Source organism: Thermothelomyces heterothallicus, assembly GCF_042370625.1.
Source record: "Thermothelomyces heterothallicus CBS 202.75 unplaced genomic scaffold P884_scaffold_31, whole genome shotgun sequence".
Classification (NCBI taxonomy): Eukaryota; Fungi; Ascomycota; class Sordariomycetes; order Sordariales; family Chaetomiaceae; genus Thermothelomyces; species Thermothelomyces heterothallicus.
Window position 1 is genome coordinate 296,515 of NW_027192592.1, and position 16,440 is coordinate 312,954.

General features: G+C 54.7%; 4 protein-coding genes across 4 annotated transcripts; 1 reads left to right on the plus strand and 3 right to left on the minus strand.

Annotated features, from left to right (window-relative positions):
- Positions 1-1,003: 1,003 nt before the first annotated feature.
- P884DRAFT_210265 (general substrate transporter) lies at positions 1,004-3,127 on the minus strand (the record flags this gene model as incomplete). Its single annotated transcript, XM_069438989.1, has 5 exons — positions 1,004-1,192; positions 1,312-1,709; positions 1,841-2,175; positions 2,318-2,796; positions 2,906-3,127. 5 exons carry the CDS (start codon positions 3,125-3,127, stop codon positions 1,004-1,006), a joined length of 1,623 nt encoding a protein of 540 aa, XP_069294218.1.
- A 3,636-nt stretch (positions 3,128-6,763) lies between these two features.
- Positions 6,764-8,590, minus strand: P884DRAFT_210096 (major facilitator superfamily domain-containing protein; the record flags this gene model as incomplete). The annotated part of the gene is made up of 3 exons (XM_069438980.1): positions 6,764-8,000; positions 8,059-8,213; positions 8,324-8,590. 3 exons carry the CDS (start codon positions 8,588-8,590, stop codon positions 6,764-6,766), a joined length of 1,659 nt encoding a protein of 552 aa, XP_069294219.1.
- A 1,457-nt stretch (positions 8,591-10,047) lies between these two features.
- Positions 10,048-13,038, plus strand: P884DRAFT_332413 (uncharacterized protein). Its single transcript, XM_069445788.1, has 3 exons — positions 10,048-10,713; positions 10,783-11,925; positions 11,986-13,038. The coding sequence occupies exons 1-3, from the start codon at positions 10,461-10,463 to the stop codon at positions 12,879-12,881; spliced, it is 2,292 nt and encodes a 763-aa protein (XP_069294220.1). The 5' UTR covers positions 10,048-10,460; the 3' UTR covers positions 12,882-13,038.
- P884DRAFT_294757 (uncharacterized protein) lies at positions 13,028-14,254 on the minus strand (the record flags this gene model as incomplete). The annotated part of the gene is made up of 2 exons (XM_069444297.1): positions 13,028-13,584; positions 13,654-14,254. The coding sequence occupies 2 exons, from the start codon at positions 14,252-14,254 to the stop codon at positions 13,028-13,030; spliced, it is 1,158 nt and encodes a 385-aa protein (XP_069294221.1).
- Positions 14,255-16,440: the final 2,186 nt, after the last annotated feature.

Here is a 16,440-nt window from a genome sequence, read left to right on the forward strand (position 1 = left end):
TGATTAAACCATCGTCTGGGGCGTCTCCACCGTCTTCTTGCCTTGTTAGTGTGCGATGGAGCTTCGCAGATCATGACTTCCGCCCTCTCTACGGCATCTGATAATTAGATGCCAAGAAGCTTGAAACCCGTGCCATCGTTGATTTATGAGTTAGGAATTGATGGGCGAGAGAGTGATGAGATGAAGAATGTCGACAGAAATGTCTTGAACATAACCCCATGTTCTGGTTCCTCAATTATCAAATCGCTGTTTTAGAGGTATCTTTAATCCCCTTCCCGGTCGGTCTTGTCTTTTAACATGTTCCTTTCCAAAAAAAAAAGAAAAACAAGAAAAACTGAAGAAAGAGTAGAGACAAAAACTCAGGTCGTATTACGAGACACATCATGATCTACAGAACGTACCTATATTAGTAATGTCGGTAAACTACATAGTCTCGGGGATAATCGCTTTGTTACTTACCCTATAAACTAACCAGAAGCAAAGCTAGAGTACCTTAGCTAGCTTCGTTGTAAACAACACAAAATAGGCTTAAGTCTTAATTAACCTTCATAAATAGTTGACTTATCTGATGTATATACACTTTTTTGTCCTTTGACGTTAGGCTTGCTGACAGGTAAATAGCAATATATACACCGGCAGTCTGTTCGAGAACTCGGTACCGACCCTTGGACCCGTACGAGAACGAGGAGCCATTACCACTGTGACAAGGCATATCGGTATCGAGCATGACCACAAATTGTTAATAGGCTTGTCCTATGGTACCATAAGTTGCCCTGCCTCTCAATAGATCGTTTTCCGGTTTTAATCCACTACTCTTGACATGTTCGGCGTTGGGGACAGTGATCCAGAGCCCAGGTATGTACGTACGGGACATGAAGAACAACACGGCAGTACATTGGCAAGCGCATCAGCACTCTCAACCAGAACGCACGTGCGCATCCCAGGTTTATATCTACCTGCTCCTTTGCATAAGTAGTAACGAAGAGAAGGGAACCCTGTCTAACTACTCGTCATCCTCGGCATCCACCACCGTCTTCTTCCACTTGCGAGCCGGGACCTTGCGCCTGAACAAGATGTCGATCTCACGGTACGAGCGGCCCTTCATCTCGGGCAAGTAGAAGAAGGCTACGATCAAGCAGAACAGCCCGGTCCCAGCCCAGACGTAGCCGCACTTTCCACCGAGGTTTCCGCCCTGTGATTACCTGTGTCAGTAAGGAAGGAAAACCAAGAGAAGGAAAGAAGAAAGGAGGGAGGGAGGGATAAAAATAATGAGGAAACATAAAAGAAGAGGGAGAAAAGGGATAGTCGTACTGTCGGGTTGAGCATGTAGCTTCCGAGGAAGATGCAGGGGATCTCGACGACGTAGTAAGAGGCGCGGCCGATGCCGGTGGTGAGGGGCCGGAGGCGGATGGACGAGGTCTCGCCGATGATGACCCAGGAGGCCGGGGCGGCCCCGAAGGTGAAGAGGACCGAGATGATGAGGCCGAGGGAGGCCTGGGCCAGAGAGGCGGAGGTCGCCTTGGGGTCGCCGATGGAGCCGGCGATGCCGAGGGCGAGGAGCAGGACGACGTTGACGAAGGTACCCCACAGGTAGATGCTCCGCCGCCCGAAGTAGGTGGTCAGGATCCACGACAGCATGACGAAGACCATCTGCAGGGCCGAGGTGATGAGGCCGAGGGCGAAAGCCGTATTTGTGGACACGCCGGCCTCTGCGCGGGCACGTCTCTGCGTCAGCAATCATCCTCCATCTTCTTCTTTCTGTTTTCTTATTCTTATTATTGCTTCCCCCCCGTCATACCCACCCCCCCCCCCAAAAAAAAAGAAAAGGAATAAAACTCACGCTCAAAGAAATAGACGGCCTGGTTGGCAATCAGATTGCCGGTCAGGTTCTGCGAGGCGTAGGCGCCGCAGACAATGAGGGTGCGGTAGGTGTCGGTGCCCCGAAAGAGCTCCCAGAAGCTGGGCTCGCCCTCGGACTTTTCGAGATCGACGACGCGGCGCATCATGGCGACCGTCTCGCCCGAGTTCAGCCTGGACCGCCGGCCGAGCCGCTCGACCGACTTGGCGGCCTCCTCGAGGCGGCCCTTCCGGACCAGCCACCAAGGCGACTCGGGTGCGATGAACATGAGGATGGCGAGCGGGGTGGGGAACATCCATTGGAGTGCGATAGGGATTCTGTGATTAATTATATTATTGTCAGTCCCGGAATTCTTCTCTCCTTCTCTTGTCTTGCCTCTTTTTCCTTGCCTCTTTTTCCTTCTTTCAACTGATGGATGTCACGGCAGGAAGCGTGCTGTTCGCGGAGTAATTAACCTACTTGTAGGCCCGCTCGTGCTCGATTTGATTGTACACGTAGGTGACGGCACCCACGATAATGCTGCCGACGGCCCAGAACATCTGCAGCATCTGGGTGACGGGGGCCCGCAGCTTGATGGGCACGATCTCGCTGCAGTAGGCGGGCGCGTTGGCGATGAAGATGCCCCACGGGACGCCCTCGAGGAGCTGGGCCAAAAAGATGACGGGCATGGACTCGGCAAAGTAAAAGGTGAAGATGAAGGCGTTGAGCAGCATGAGCCCGGTGATGGTCGCCCAGCGGTAGCCGATGCGGCTGGTCAGGGGCCCGGCCACGAAGACGCCGATCAGCGCGCCGAGCTGCCCCGACACCTGGAGCGCAGACTGCCAATGGGGCACGATGACGGTCACGTTCTTCTCCGCGCTGTACTCGCCGTATTTTCGTATAAACGCAGGGAGGGCGACAAAGTTGCCGATGAGGAAGACGTCGTACGACTCCATAATCTGCCACACCTGCATCAGCTGTGCTTCACTCCACCCGGTTCCCATCCCACGATGGATGACGATACGAATGATGGGGAAAAGAGCCGGGAGAAGGCAAGAGGGCGCGTACGATGGTGAAGGACATGACAAACGCCCAGAAGGAGGCCATCGGGTACGCCCGAACGGCCTCCAAGACGGTCATGTTGTGCTCCGCATTCTCTGCCGCGACGGCATCGGCTTTGTAGTCGGCCACCTTCGCTTTTTCGTCCAGGGTGAAGGTATGGCCCGCCTCGGCAGCGACCTCGAAGCCATCGCTGCGCGGTTTGGTGTCGTCGGTCGGGCTACTGCTCATCTTGGCTGGTGTTTGCCTCAATGATGAATAGCGTATCTACGAAGACTTAGATAAGGCACGTAGGTATGGAAAGGGACGAGGACGGGAAAGGGGAAAAAAAAAAGAAAAAAAGAAATGAAGAGAAGAAGCGGAAGGGTGAGGCGAGTATTGATGGGGGTTTTACTGCCGACCTCGAGCTCGCCTGTCGATCGTACGTACCATTTGACGGCCCGATTGAAAGACCAAGGAGACAACCGCCGGGGGAGGGGGGTCCAAATAACAAGCATGGGAATTATTGTACGGTCCGCAGCACAGCATGTTTGTCGTACGTATGTTATCCATACTTGCAAGGCGTGGGGTACGCAACGGGGGAAACCCAGGCCGAACGCTACACTATGTTATTCGCCTCAGGGGTTAGATAGCACCGAGCCGCGTCTGATTGGCACCCACTCGTTGTCTCGCATGGTGCGTGACAGGGTAAAGGGGCCGGAATTAACGGGCATTGGAGCCCTGCGACGTGCACACCCGAACAAGGCAAAGGTGACGCTATAAGCTGTGGAAGCTACAAGTATTATGAACATGGAGCGAGAACATCCACGGGACATTTTGCTGCTGCTGCTCGTTGTGCACATCAATGATTGTTCCAAGTATTGTGTGGACATACGTACTTACAAGACTGCCTGCGACACGCTTGGGCTCAGTAGTAAACCGTGTTGGAGGATCTCCTTGGTGTTTTGCACTCCACTGAGGGGAAGGGCGGGGATCTGGGGAAGAATTACCCCACACGCTAAGTGAGGAAGGTCCGGAGAAAGCGGCAGGAAGGAAGTGGGAAGCGGCCTGCACAGTTCGGCGGAACATAGTGTATGTACAAGGCAACGTTGCAGCCCAAGCGGGACCACTGGGCACCGGGGCACGAGAAGGTGGTCAGCTTCGTCTTTTCACCTTCCCAACCTCGCCGCGTGCTTTCGTGCGGGGAGCAACATCCTGGTGGTTTGTCACCTCCAGTCTGCCAACAATCTCAGCAATTCTCGCTATTTAGCTTCGGTAAAGAGTCAAGTGATCGCGGACGAAGCAGGGAATTCTGTGCCGTGGATGTTGTCGACACGCCGAACGGACAACCCAACCTCGTTTGGCGTAGTGTACGCACAGCACCTGCACCTGTAACTACGCGCGTAAGAATGTCCTTGTATGTATGTACTCTACATACGCTAAGCTGGGGTCGGATGTGGAGGATTGGGGAAAGTGCTAATTAGAGATTACTCCGTAAGCATCAATCTTTAAGCGCTCCAAGCAAAAGCAGCAGTTCGAACTCGTTCTCCCCCTTGCGCGATGCTTTCTATCAAGGTCAGCCCTTCGCCACACCACCCCGGGAATGCGCCTCTCTCGTACTATCGGCCGGACTTCGGGAGCCCAATGCGCTGCTGTCCCTCCATTGGTGGGCAATGCACCCGAAAGGAGACGGGGTCCTTCGCCAGTCGGATACCGGCAGTAATTATACGGAGTACTAGCTGGATTTCCTAGCCAACATGATGGGTTCAACAGTCGTTTTTTTCTACCTTCCCGTTTCTCTCTGTTGCCCCCGCCTTCTCGCTGACATCACTTTTTTCACTTCTTTTCATTAGCCTTTTTTTCCTTCTCCGCCCTGCGATGAGGGCGATGAGCTTGGCAGGGGATATTAACTAACTTGCAGCCTCAAAGGTGGGGTTACGCGGGCCGAGAAGCTTGGTGTATCCAAGACTTCTTAGCATGCCTCTTCAATCCTAGTCGGAGATCGTGTCCTGGCATTCCGATTTGCTACAGGACAAGGACCGTTTTCTCGGCAGACACAATGATACGGATTACACTTTGACCCACAATTCTGATTGTTCCCGTTTAGCAACGCCCATTCTGTCCATGAGTATCTTTGAGATACATTTCCGGAGGGCATGTTATTTGCTGGCTTGAAGTCCTTGAACCGTCTAACAAACCGGCGTAGGTAATACACGAATTATCTTCTATAATTAGAACCCCTTTATGACTCCCAGCACCGCCGTAACACGGGCAGCCTTTCCTGACGCCATGCCGAGCAATCCAGAAAAAGGGGTTTATGAGATGGCATGACTGCTGGGGCGAGTCGTAGACATTAAACTTAAAACCTCGGGTAGACGTCTAGACGACGGGTTCGCTCACTAATTATGAAGTGGAGCGTGAACCCGTAGGAACTGCTTTCTGTAATTAATTCAAGGTACCCACGACATCACAACCATCTCGAAGTTACACTTTCACGGATTGATAAGATTCCGCAATTATACTTCCGGGGTTTCTTAGATGAGGATGTGACCAACATTGGCATCGTTTTCGGTTGAAATTACATACCTTACCTAACAAATCTGACATCGCTCGCAGAAACCATCGGGTGACAGCACGGACGGCGGTCGATGGGGAAAGGGATCCGTTTCATGCCGGAAATACGTTTGCCCAGGAAAAGCACAATAGTATGGGGAACTGCAAGGGTGTATCCAGGAATCCTGAGCAGGGTTTCCGTAGCCGCACACCCGCAAGAGTTACTTGGAATTGAGGTTTGCTCCTCGGCAGCAAGAGATGACTCCTCTTCCTACCGCTAACTACTCTCCATTTTTTTTATCTCTTCCCCCTCTCTTTCTTTCTTTTCTCTTTAAATCACGCCTATCTGTTTGAACACTATGTTCGGCATTGTTGCTGTTTAATTATCTTGCACTCGAGGAGCCATCAACAACAGAGAGAGAGAGAGAGAGAGAGAGAGAATGCGGTGTTTCTCCTGGATCTGGCCTAGATCTGGCCTGGATCTGGTCTGGAAGACCTGGTCTGGGTGTTCCTGCCGACGCTCCCACGATATCACGCCGCACGACAAGTACTCATCATCGGTTGGCGTCCTCTGTTACAAAATCAACACCAACCATGTGGCATACCATTAGCCAGGGCGGGTTAACTGCGACATCTGCGTCCGCGTGGTGCACGCCTAACCGCTCAGTCGTGTGTTCCTCCGCGTCGATCCGTCTGGCGGTGCCCACGGCATCTCGTACAACGTTTATTAATTACCGCCATCTCGTTTCGGGCAAGAACATAAGCACGCGCCCTGTCTAATTACCACTACGTCCATGACGGACCCTCCCCCCTCGACCAGGATGTCCGTAACCAGCTGAGGACAGCGCCGGCGCTGTAGTCCCGGTACCCTGAGCGGGGCGGCCAATACCAAAAGCCAGGAGCGTGGAGAGCTGATTGTGAGGGATGGATGAGACAATCCGCGTTGGCGACGCTGTGAGCAGCGAGATACTTAGACATAGGTCGACGTCAGGAGTAGGGCTTGCGGAAAGAAGGGGTTCACTCTGGGGTGTTTGTTATGCCCCCTGCGTTTCTTGGGGGATATCCTGGACCCCAGAGATTCTTGATTACACGCCGCCTTCTTTTGAAAACCAACACAGACACGACTCCCGGCTACCTAAATTAACCATTGGCAGCTTTTCGAACGGCTTTCCCGGTTAGACATGGTAAACTGGTTTCCCAAAATTGAAGAACCCGTACGTCTACAATATCCCTCCCAAACCCAGACGCCAAGGGCGTGTATCATCAACTAATGATATGTACATACATACACGCTTTACTCAGGAGGGACCACCCAACCACCAAGACATACACCCGCTACAATATCTCGCTGATCTTCTTAACCACCCTCGACTCCGATCCATCCTCGCTACTGCAATAACTCCCCGCGTTCTTGAATCCGTCCTTTAGATTGTACTCCTCGGCCGGGCCCGGGCCCGGCCGCTGCTCCTCGATCTCGATGTGCTCGTCCTCGAGCGACTCGTCCGAGATCATCTTGGGGTTGAACGCGAACGCGCCCTTGGGCACAAACGTGGACGCCAACACGAGCGCCGAGATGACCGTCATCTGCACGCCCGCGGTGAAGAGCAGGCCGGTGCGGACCTCGCCGCCGCCGCCGCTGCCGCCCGTGCTGTTGTACACGCCGTCGAGGTATCTCCCCAGGAGGGTCCCCGCGACGGCGTAGGTGGTGATGTAGAAGGAGTAGAGGAACGCCATGACGGCGCCGAGGGCCGACACGTTCTTGTTCTGCGACTCGATGCGGGCCAGGGACGCCTGGATGTAGGCGGCGAGCGACACGTCGCCCGAGGCCCAGCCGTACGAGATGGGCGCGAACGTGGCGGCGGCGATCCATGCCTGGCCGACGCGGCCCGGCGGGGGCCGCCAGAACGGTATGTACCAGACGATCAGCAGCATCAGCGCGTCCAGGCGCAGCCAGGGCATGGGCGTTTGCACGGCGTTGGTGAAGAGGAAGACCGAGAACGCGCCGATCAGCTCGCCCAGGTTCGAGCCGCCGACGATGATCTGCGCCCAGGCCGAGTTGCCCATGTATCGCTGGGCTATCTGCGGGGCCACGTTGTTTTCCAGGAACCGGTGGGCGTAGAGCGCGACCGAGTAGCCCGGCACGAGCCAGACGAACTTGCGCGAGGTGAAGAGGATCTTGGCGCCGACCCAGATCGACTCGACAAAGAGGTAGAGGCCGCTGAGGGCGGCCTTGAAGTAGGACGGCCTTTCGATTGCTTGCATGCCTGCGGTCCGGCGGCGGAAGCCCAGATCGCTGATGAAAACCCAGGCAACGGCGCTGATGAGGAAGCAGGCGGGCGTGACGATAAAGGCCATGTTGTTGCCGAGCTGGGGGATGATGACCAGCCCTGTCGTAAATGCCCCAGCCGTACCGGATACCTCGTAGAATATATGAACCATGGAATCCAGCCTCTTCAGCTTCTGGATGTTTCCCCCAACAATATCGCGAGGGATGACCCGGCGGATGAGCTCCACCATGCCGTACACGATGCCGCACACGCAGTACACCGGTATCATTACGTCTGTGTTGTAACTAAAGGGTCGTTAGCGGCCAACCTGCTCCCTCTAGATTATGATATGGTTATCCTGACTTTCCGTAGTGGCCATGGTCGTGCTGGTTGGTGCGAGAAGCTGCAGGCATGAAGGTACCTCCGGTCGCCGCGTCGATAATGAGTAACAGAGCCGAGCAGGCTCCAAAGATAACGATGGCACAGGCGAGCACATTCTTAGTAGGGTATCTTTTCACCTGAGTCGAGCTTGTTAGAGTAATGTCTCCTGATGTCTTTTTTTTTGTTTTTTTGTTTTTTTTTTTTTTTTTTGGGTTTGGGGGGGGGGGGGGAGGGGGGCAGCCTGTACCAAGGGTCCAATTAGAATGGAACCGATACATTGACAGGCCTGATTTAGCCCAGTGAGCAGACCGACTCGCTCAAAAGTTCGACTAGGCGTTCCGTTGACGGCTGCTTCGTGATCGTATCTGTTGGTGGCAAGTGCTATGACCGACCCGTTGAACGCTTCAAGACCGAACTTGTACACCATAATCCCCGCGATGTACAGGGCAATGTTGCGGCGCTCCTGTGGGGTGAAAGACCGGAGACTCTCCCCAAGGTTGCCAAACGGTCCCATGTTGAAGCAAGAACGGCGTCAAGGTCGTGAAGAGGGACGCCTGAGCAGACGACGGGTTCAAGGATCTGAAAGTCAATGTGGGGTGCCGCGTGCGATATACATACATATGCTACGTGCCCATCGGGCCCTCCCACACACACGTGTGGGGTTTGGGCGCTCAACGTGGCCCCTGGGCGGGTGAGGAGGTCACTTAACCCAAAGATCGCTTCGGTAAGGGAACCCACGGTCCCCTAATGGGAAGACAAGCGGCAGCGATGGGTCGAGAGTCATTCTAGAACCCCTTGTCAGCCCTGCGGCAGGTGGGGGTTACAAGTGTAAGTATGTACCTTAATTACATATGCAATCCGCACATACGCAGTACATGCACCTCTGCCGCCTGCTGATGATTTGGCGCTTTGCCGCGCCGGGTGATCCCAAGAAAACCAAGCGGCGTCAGGTTTGAGCGTATGTACAGCGGTATGTTGAACTTGGCTGCAGTCCGAATGCGAACGGGCCACACCCGATGTACCGCGGGAGCTCGCGCATGCGCCGCATGTTGTGCGGTGGTAGCGTTATCTTGATGACCGAGTTCCTTCCCTCGGACGGGAGGTTGGTCTCGGTTTGGTAACCAGTGGTTCAACGGATCCCGGCGACCCTGACTCGCAGATTCTGAGCTATTTCGACAGCAATTCACTGGCAGTCTGTGGCCTGAAACCCTCGGTCAATGTCAGAGCAGCAGGGGGGGGGGGTTGGTTGGTTGGTTGCTCTTTGGGAGCCAGACGTTCGTGCACGTGGTCTTGGCCTCGAATATCCTGCGCAACCCTAAAACTGGCCTTGTCACACCTTGTTGGCCCAATGCACTGGGGCGGATATCGAAGCCGGGGTGATGGCAGATGCACACCATTGGCGTGCCGACTTGGGCAAAAGCAGTTCGAAGTCCGATGTGTTCTCCGATTGCGCAGCTCGAACCCGAGCTGTGCTCGAGTTGGTGGCTCATGGTTTTGATCCTCTGGAACAATGGTAAACAAGTGATGCGGGCTCAGGAATATATGTTGGAAAATCGTATTTCTATACCTTCTGGTGACATTACTACACGTACTTAGCAATAATAGTTTGACTGGAGTTGGTGTTGATTCAGCATCTTTACTCTCTGTTTTGGCGGGCAAGTTCGATGCAAGATTCAATTCCACGGATCCATGGTACTACGGATAAGGCAGGCACATCGCAAGCGCGCAATCTCCGGCTTGGACCGAAGAGTTTGCAGCGAATGAGCGATGCGCAAACGAGCACGATGCTGAATCGGACCCTTGGCGCCTCAGAACCACCATCTTTGATTCGCCTTCGATTTATCAACCGAGAAACCCCCACCTTCCCGCGAGTGACTCCACACACGCACTACACTACGGATCCGTACTTTGTCTGGCATCTGATTTATCGGTGGCCCTCTCCACCGCGCTTCTTGGACCTTGGAAGTGCAACGCAGGCGCGTGTCGCAGCGCACCGCTAGCACAGGGTTCAGAATTTCGGCTCGTATGATACTACACCACTATTGCGCACACAAGACACCCTGGACAGTCCATACATGTCCCACGCGATGCAGCGTTCAAGTTCCAGTGGCCTGGATCAGGCTTGGTATGTATGTATGTACAGTATTCACTTACCTTGGCTTCCAGGAAGCGAGGGTTGCCAACTCCAACGGAACAACGGAACTTGATGGATCCAACGCAGTCTTCCACAAAACCTTCGATTCTCTAATTAGTCCTCCACTGTCCTCCAACGTGTCACGGGTAAATTAGACGCGTTTCTTTCTGTCTTGTTCGTCCCCTTTTCGCTCGACTACGTTGACGCAATCGAATTGTCACGGTCGGCTCTATTCAACAGCGTCCCGGTAATGGCAGGAGATGAAGACCTTCTCATCCGGCCCCTGCGGGACGTGGTCTCGATCGGGAAGAACGCTGTGGCCAGCACCACCACCCTTGTCCCTCTCCAGGCCCCCGGGTCCGCGGGCCATGCCGATCCCATCGCCAGCGCCGCACACGCCCTGCTTCGAGAAGGCCAGCGCGCACTGAACAAGGTGCAAAGTGTCTGGCAGGACCAGGCGAGCAAGTACGACGATGGCGTTCGGGACGCGATCGTGCGGCAATGTAAGACGTCTGGAGTTTGTCACTACTCGATCCGGCTCGCTCTTTACTGACTTCAATTCCTCGTCCTAGCCTCCATTGAGAAAAAGCGTTTGCATCTTGAGGATCTCCTCCGGAATTTTCATGGTTCTACCCAGTTAGAGGAAATTGATCAGGCAAGATATGTTGCCCTCCGCGCAGCAACCAGGGCGCTCGCCCTCGATGTTGTTGAAACTGCAAATCGGCTCCAGCTGGAGACCACAGCGCCTGCATTGCCGCCAGGCGGGTTCCCTCCTCTACCCCCCCTACCACCTCGGCCAGAGACGCGGGCTGGTCCCGGATCTCGTCCGCCATCCGCCCACTCCACCCGCCCAAGAGCTCCGTCAAAAGCGAACACAACCCATAGGGGTGCGGGGCATCCATCTCTTGAACTGAGCGAGCCTGCGCGGCAGCGTCCGGGAGTCACCCGGCGTTTGTCGTCTTCGTCAAACGAGATGTCCGCCAAGGCAATGGCAGCACACCGGTCTCAGTCAAGCCAACATGCCGATGCCTGTTCGCCTTGCCAGACAAACCCACACGACTCCTTCACACCTCCCGCTTCTCCCACGGCGGACCCGGAAGAATTACAACTTGGCAGCCTCACATCCGTTACATCGGAACGCAGGAGGACTTTCGACTCTCCTCCCAGCCCAGGCATCACCGAAACCAGCAGGTCCGTCATGTCAACCGCCAGTATATCCTCGTCGGCCGTACTGGCCAGCCTAGACTCTGTGGTCCTTGAGGAGGAAACCAATGGACCGGAGTCTGCCATCATGGATGAATCAAGAGCCTCGGTGCCGCCTCTTGTATCGAGCAGCAGCAGCGCAGAATCCGGTAGGATTGGATTCGACGATATGTTGAGGGAATCTGGCTACAACAGTGACTGGCGCAAGTCGCGGCCGGCAACTCCCCGGGCCCCTGACTGCACAATACGCGAAGATAGCACATATTACAAATTGAAGGGGCTTTGCAGGGGTGCCACCAGGTTTAGGAAGGATGGGCACTGGGGGAGCATAAAGCTCACTTCTGAGTATGACCATGGCGTTACTGCTACGGGAGCCGGTGCGGGTGACATGCTGAGGGCATCTGACGGCATCACAGTCCCCTTTCGGTACGAAGTAACCATGGTCGGGGCGTGCGGTGACTGCGGATACGCTCACAGTTTAGACGACATTGAGCTCGACAAGGGAAATAAGCGTAAGTCCGTTTGTCGCCGCGTCTTTCTCCTCCATCCTTTGTCTCTGACCTGTCCCTCAGCCGAAGCGGTCCGCACCTCCGAGTCCGGGGCCCGTTACCGCCTGCGGCTCCTCTTCAAATCCCACCTCCGGCAAAGAAGCAGCGGGGAAACGCACTACGCCTGCCTCTGGTGCGTGCAGGCGGGCGCCTGCACCAGAGAAGGAGACGCCACCGTCTTCCGGTCGCCGGACGACCTCCTGCGCCACCTCGCGCGCCACCCCCAACCGCTCGCCTGCATAGCCGGTGTCTCAGTGTGCTACGGCAAATTGCCGGACTCCGCGCCGCTGGAATTCGACCTACACCTTCCCGAGACCCCGATCCCAGTGCCGATGCCGGAGAACGTGGCCAAGCTGCCGACGGCAATCGCGGTAAGAGATCACTACCGTCGTCCCGGAAGGGGGAAGCTAGACAAACCGCCGAGATACGAGGCGGACATGCTCGAATTCATGGAGGGCGCCCGCATCCTGGGAGTCATCTTCCCAGAAAAATGGGGAGGGAAGTATTGCCTCGGGAGACACGACGGCGATTTCGGAGCATTCCCGGCAAAGGCCATCGAGTTGCGGCCCCCGCAGGAGACAGAGATACCGGCTGGTGGGGAGAGCGGCATGAGCGTGACGGCGAGATGGAAGTGGCAGCCACCAGAGACTGCAGGAGCGCCATGGCTATCATTTGGTAAAGGGGAGGTCATCACGAACGTCCAGTGCCTCTATGCAGACTACTGGTGCTGGTCAGGCACGAACAGCAAGGGGAAGACGGGAGTGTTCCCCCAGTGTTTTATCGACCTGCAGACGTTGAGAGGACAGGAGCCCGTCGCAAAGAAGCAGAGCAGGGGAAGGAGTTTCTTCGGATCTCGAACCAAGGGGAATGCCGCGTCCAAGAGCAATACGGCCGGTCGCTCAGAGTCGGCGGCGTCATAGAGTTAAGAAATAGGACCCCGATATCGACCCGGGGTGCATCTTATTATCAGATTACGCCAAACGCTGAGACTGATCAAACCCGGTTGCTAAGAAGTCCAAACGAAAAGGGGACCGACCGACCTGCACGCGATCAAACCAACCCGAACCTAAGCCTTCCACTCCGACAGCAGGCTGTCTAGTAGCTCATGTCGCCTCGCGGCAATGTCGAACGTCGCGTAGCTTTCCTGGGCCCCACCGGCCTTGACCTCGGCGAAGGCTTCGTACAACGCCCCGATGCCCCTTGCCGGGAACGGTAGCTCCTGCTGCCAATCGGCCCACTGCCACTCAACCTTGTCCACGGCATTCGTCTCATAGTCGTGGAGCTCAAAGAAGGACGGCACGGACTCATCACCAGCTTGGATGAACGTATGCTTCGGGGAGGTCACTTTGATCTCTCCTTTCTCACCGGCAATGGTCCATGACAGCACGGGGTCCCCGGGGAACGGCTGGCCGCGGCGGAAGCGGTAGTGCAGCGTGGCGTTGCGTTGGGTGATGTGGGACTCGTTCCACTTCCCGGAGAGCAGAATCAGGTCGGGAACGGTGGACTGGGCGGTCCCCACGGCATTGCCAGCTCCGTCAAGGAGCTCAACCTCCGGCCGCTGCAGGTGGAAGTCGCCCTTAGCCGAGGCGAGCTCGCCAAGGACGGCCAAAACCATATCAAAAACTGCGTCGCGTTAATCAGGGATGCTTCCCTCATCCCCTCCGAGTCGCAATCACGCGATAATTAACTCACTATGCGCGAACCCAATGGTATAGACATTCCCCCCGACCTCCAGCTGGGTAAAGTACGAGAGGCTCTGGGGGACCCCGTGCCGGTCGTTCAAGCCGCCAAACACCCTGAGCTCGGAGCTCAGCACCTTGCCGATCCTCCCGCCCTCCAGGACTTCCCGCAGTTTGGCCACGACGGGCGCCTTGACGCCCTGTAGCCCGACGATGGTCCTAATACCCGCCTTGCCGGCCTCGTCGGCCAGCTCGCGCGCGTGCCGCCCGTCCTGTGCCAGCGGCCACTCGACGAAGACGTCCTTGCCCCGGCGGACGCTGTCGAGGACGGTGGCGTAGTGCTTGTCGACGCGCGTCGTGCACACGACCAGGTCGACCCCGTCGTCGGCCGCCAGCTCGGCAGGGTCGCCGTACGTGCGCGTCGTCTCGAGCGGCAGTCCGTACGCCGCCGCCGCCGCGCGCGCCGCCTCGGCCGTCGAGTTGAGCAGCGCCACCACCTCGTACTTGGACCGCCCCCGGGACGAGAACAAGTAGGGCAGGTGGGCGCGCGAGGCCCAGGCCGTCTTTGCGCTGGAGGAGAGGCCGATGATGGCGACGCGAATGCGATAGACCATGGTTGTCTCTGTTTCTAGATCCAAGTGAGAGAGTGAGAGAGTGTGTGGGGGGGGGGGTGTCTTCTGTGTTGCGCGTATGCGTGTTTGGGGTTTTGGCGATGTTTTATTATGCTGGAATAAGGTCGATTTGTGATCCTGTACGATTAATATGGGGAGTTCATATCGATACTCCGGGCCGTTATGTACACTTTAGTCCACTAGTCATGGTATCCTGACATCAGACCTAATTAAGGCATTCCACGCATCGCCGAATTAGAAATCATCTTCAACGAGAGGGCGGGTGACAGGGTGGTGAGTTCGGATATTACTGCATTTGTCATCACCTCGGATGTCACGCCATGACCCGAGACCAATGAATAACACGGCGAAACAGCACTGGCAATCCACATGCGGGTAAGAGCCTCGCATTAGCGTGGTCCTCTCAATCCTGCCACAGTATAAGGTAATCCGTATTGATTACTGTCCATATGTATCTCCATTCCACAGAGCACTCCCAACGTAAGAGGATCAGGAAACCGGAAACCACAACCGCTGAATCAGTCAAGCCAGCAACCATCGTCCCTCCTGTCTCGCAGCCTCTTACCACCTCATACAATCGGAGCCTGCCATTATTAATTAAATACTTACTCAGAGAAGCCTCAAGTTCCATGGCACTGGTTGGGGGAGAGTATATTAACCCCCACTCATTCAGCCGGATTGAATGGAAGCTATGCGTTTGCCAAAGAAAAAAAAAACATACCGCCAGCATAACGAGAATATGTCCCTTCTCCTGGCGTGATTAATTAGCGTACAGTACCCGCGGCAAGGATAACTAGGCGACTCTAAATCGACGGCAGAATTAGCTCTTGTAAAGACAAGACAGTCTGCCGGCGATGCACAAGGAGCTCATCGATCACAAGCTTTCTTCTACAATGGCTTCGCAGTGGAGGCTTGGAATCGGGCTTGATAGTCGAAATGCCTTCCTCATATTGACGGGGATGCCACTCGCGCACCACCGTTGTATCAGCCTGTGCGTGGAAGGGGTTCACTATTATCTAGCGGGGTTCTCTCCCCGAAACACATTCTTCTTTTTTCAAGTATAATTAATTAGGTAGGTAACTAGCCATGGTGCACTCGACTTGCCATGATCAACAATGCCGTCGAAAGATGCCCCATGCCTCCCCCTTCAAAACATCCTGAAGAAGGATGAAGAACATTCCTTCTAATTATGTGCTTGGTCCTCCACGACTTGGGATTAGCATTGGTAACCCTAACCCCGGCTGTCTCTCGGCACTGGCAAGGGCCGTGGAAGGAGCTTGGTGCACCAAGGCCGCCCGATTACATTGTGTCTCGGAGCTCGCCTCAGCCGCTACCCAAACCCAACGGTTCTTGCCCGAATACCAACTTAGGTTCAATTGCTAGAAGTAGCAATTGCGCCCTCGCTTTTGCAGTTTCACAGTTCTGCAGCCGCCCAAGACATCCGACACAAACTCATGGATCTCGTGCATTCCCTTGGGACTGCAAGCTACTCTCGTGTTAATTAATTATGCCATGAGCGTTAACCGAACCTTCACAGCCATATCACCCTTGCTGTATTGTTGCTATGAGAGATCTGATAATAGGAGAGTTATACAAGCCATTGCTTAAAATAAATCGGGACGCGTCAGCCGTTTGGCAGGGGAAACTTACCGCTTAAATGATTAATTATTCGGCAGGCTAGATATGACGGCAACGATTCTAAGCCACGATTCGCTTACATAAGTTTTTTTTTTTTTTTTTTTAGTTTTTTTTTACACTTGCTGTGGGCTAACTGATTGATGCAACACTAGCAAACTACGATTGGCTGTTAATTATCATCAGTCTATAACAAGACGGATTTGAAGGACTAGAAGTTCACGGTAATAGAAACAGGCTAGACCAACCGAACTATTATAGTCGAATGGCTCCAAGAAGTCCTCATTCCTTATACCTAGCTAGAGGACAGTTCCTAGCAACAGCTTCTAATTCTAGACGGCCACGATAGTCATTTAACTAACGATTTTATATAGCTATATTATAAGAACAATATCTAGTTACTCTTTTTACTACTATATACCTCTTACGTCCTCTAACCATTAGATTTATCAATCTTCTCCCCCCTGAAATATACCTACTAGAAGCTCCTTAATAATATAACTTCCTAGGCCGAGTCATCAGCAATAGGCAAG

What these genes read in the sequence shown, in the direction of transcription:
- P884DRAFT_332413 (XM_069445788.1), top strand. Translation starts at nt 10,461, where the DNA reads ATGGCAGGAGATGAAGACCTTCTCATCCGGCCCCTGCGGGACGTGGTC. An exon ending in GGACGCGATCGTGCGGCAAT is followed by an intron (nt 10,714 to 10,782) that starts GTAAGACGTCTG and finishes TCCTCGTCCTAG; the next exon opens with CCTCCATTGAGAAAAAGCGT. An exon ending in GCTCGACAAGGGAAATAAGC is followed by an intron (nt 11,926 to 11,985) that starts GTAAGTCCGTTT and finishes CCTGTCCCTCAG; the next exon opens with CCGAAGCGGTCCGCACCTCC.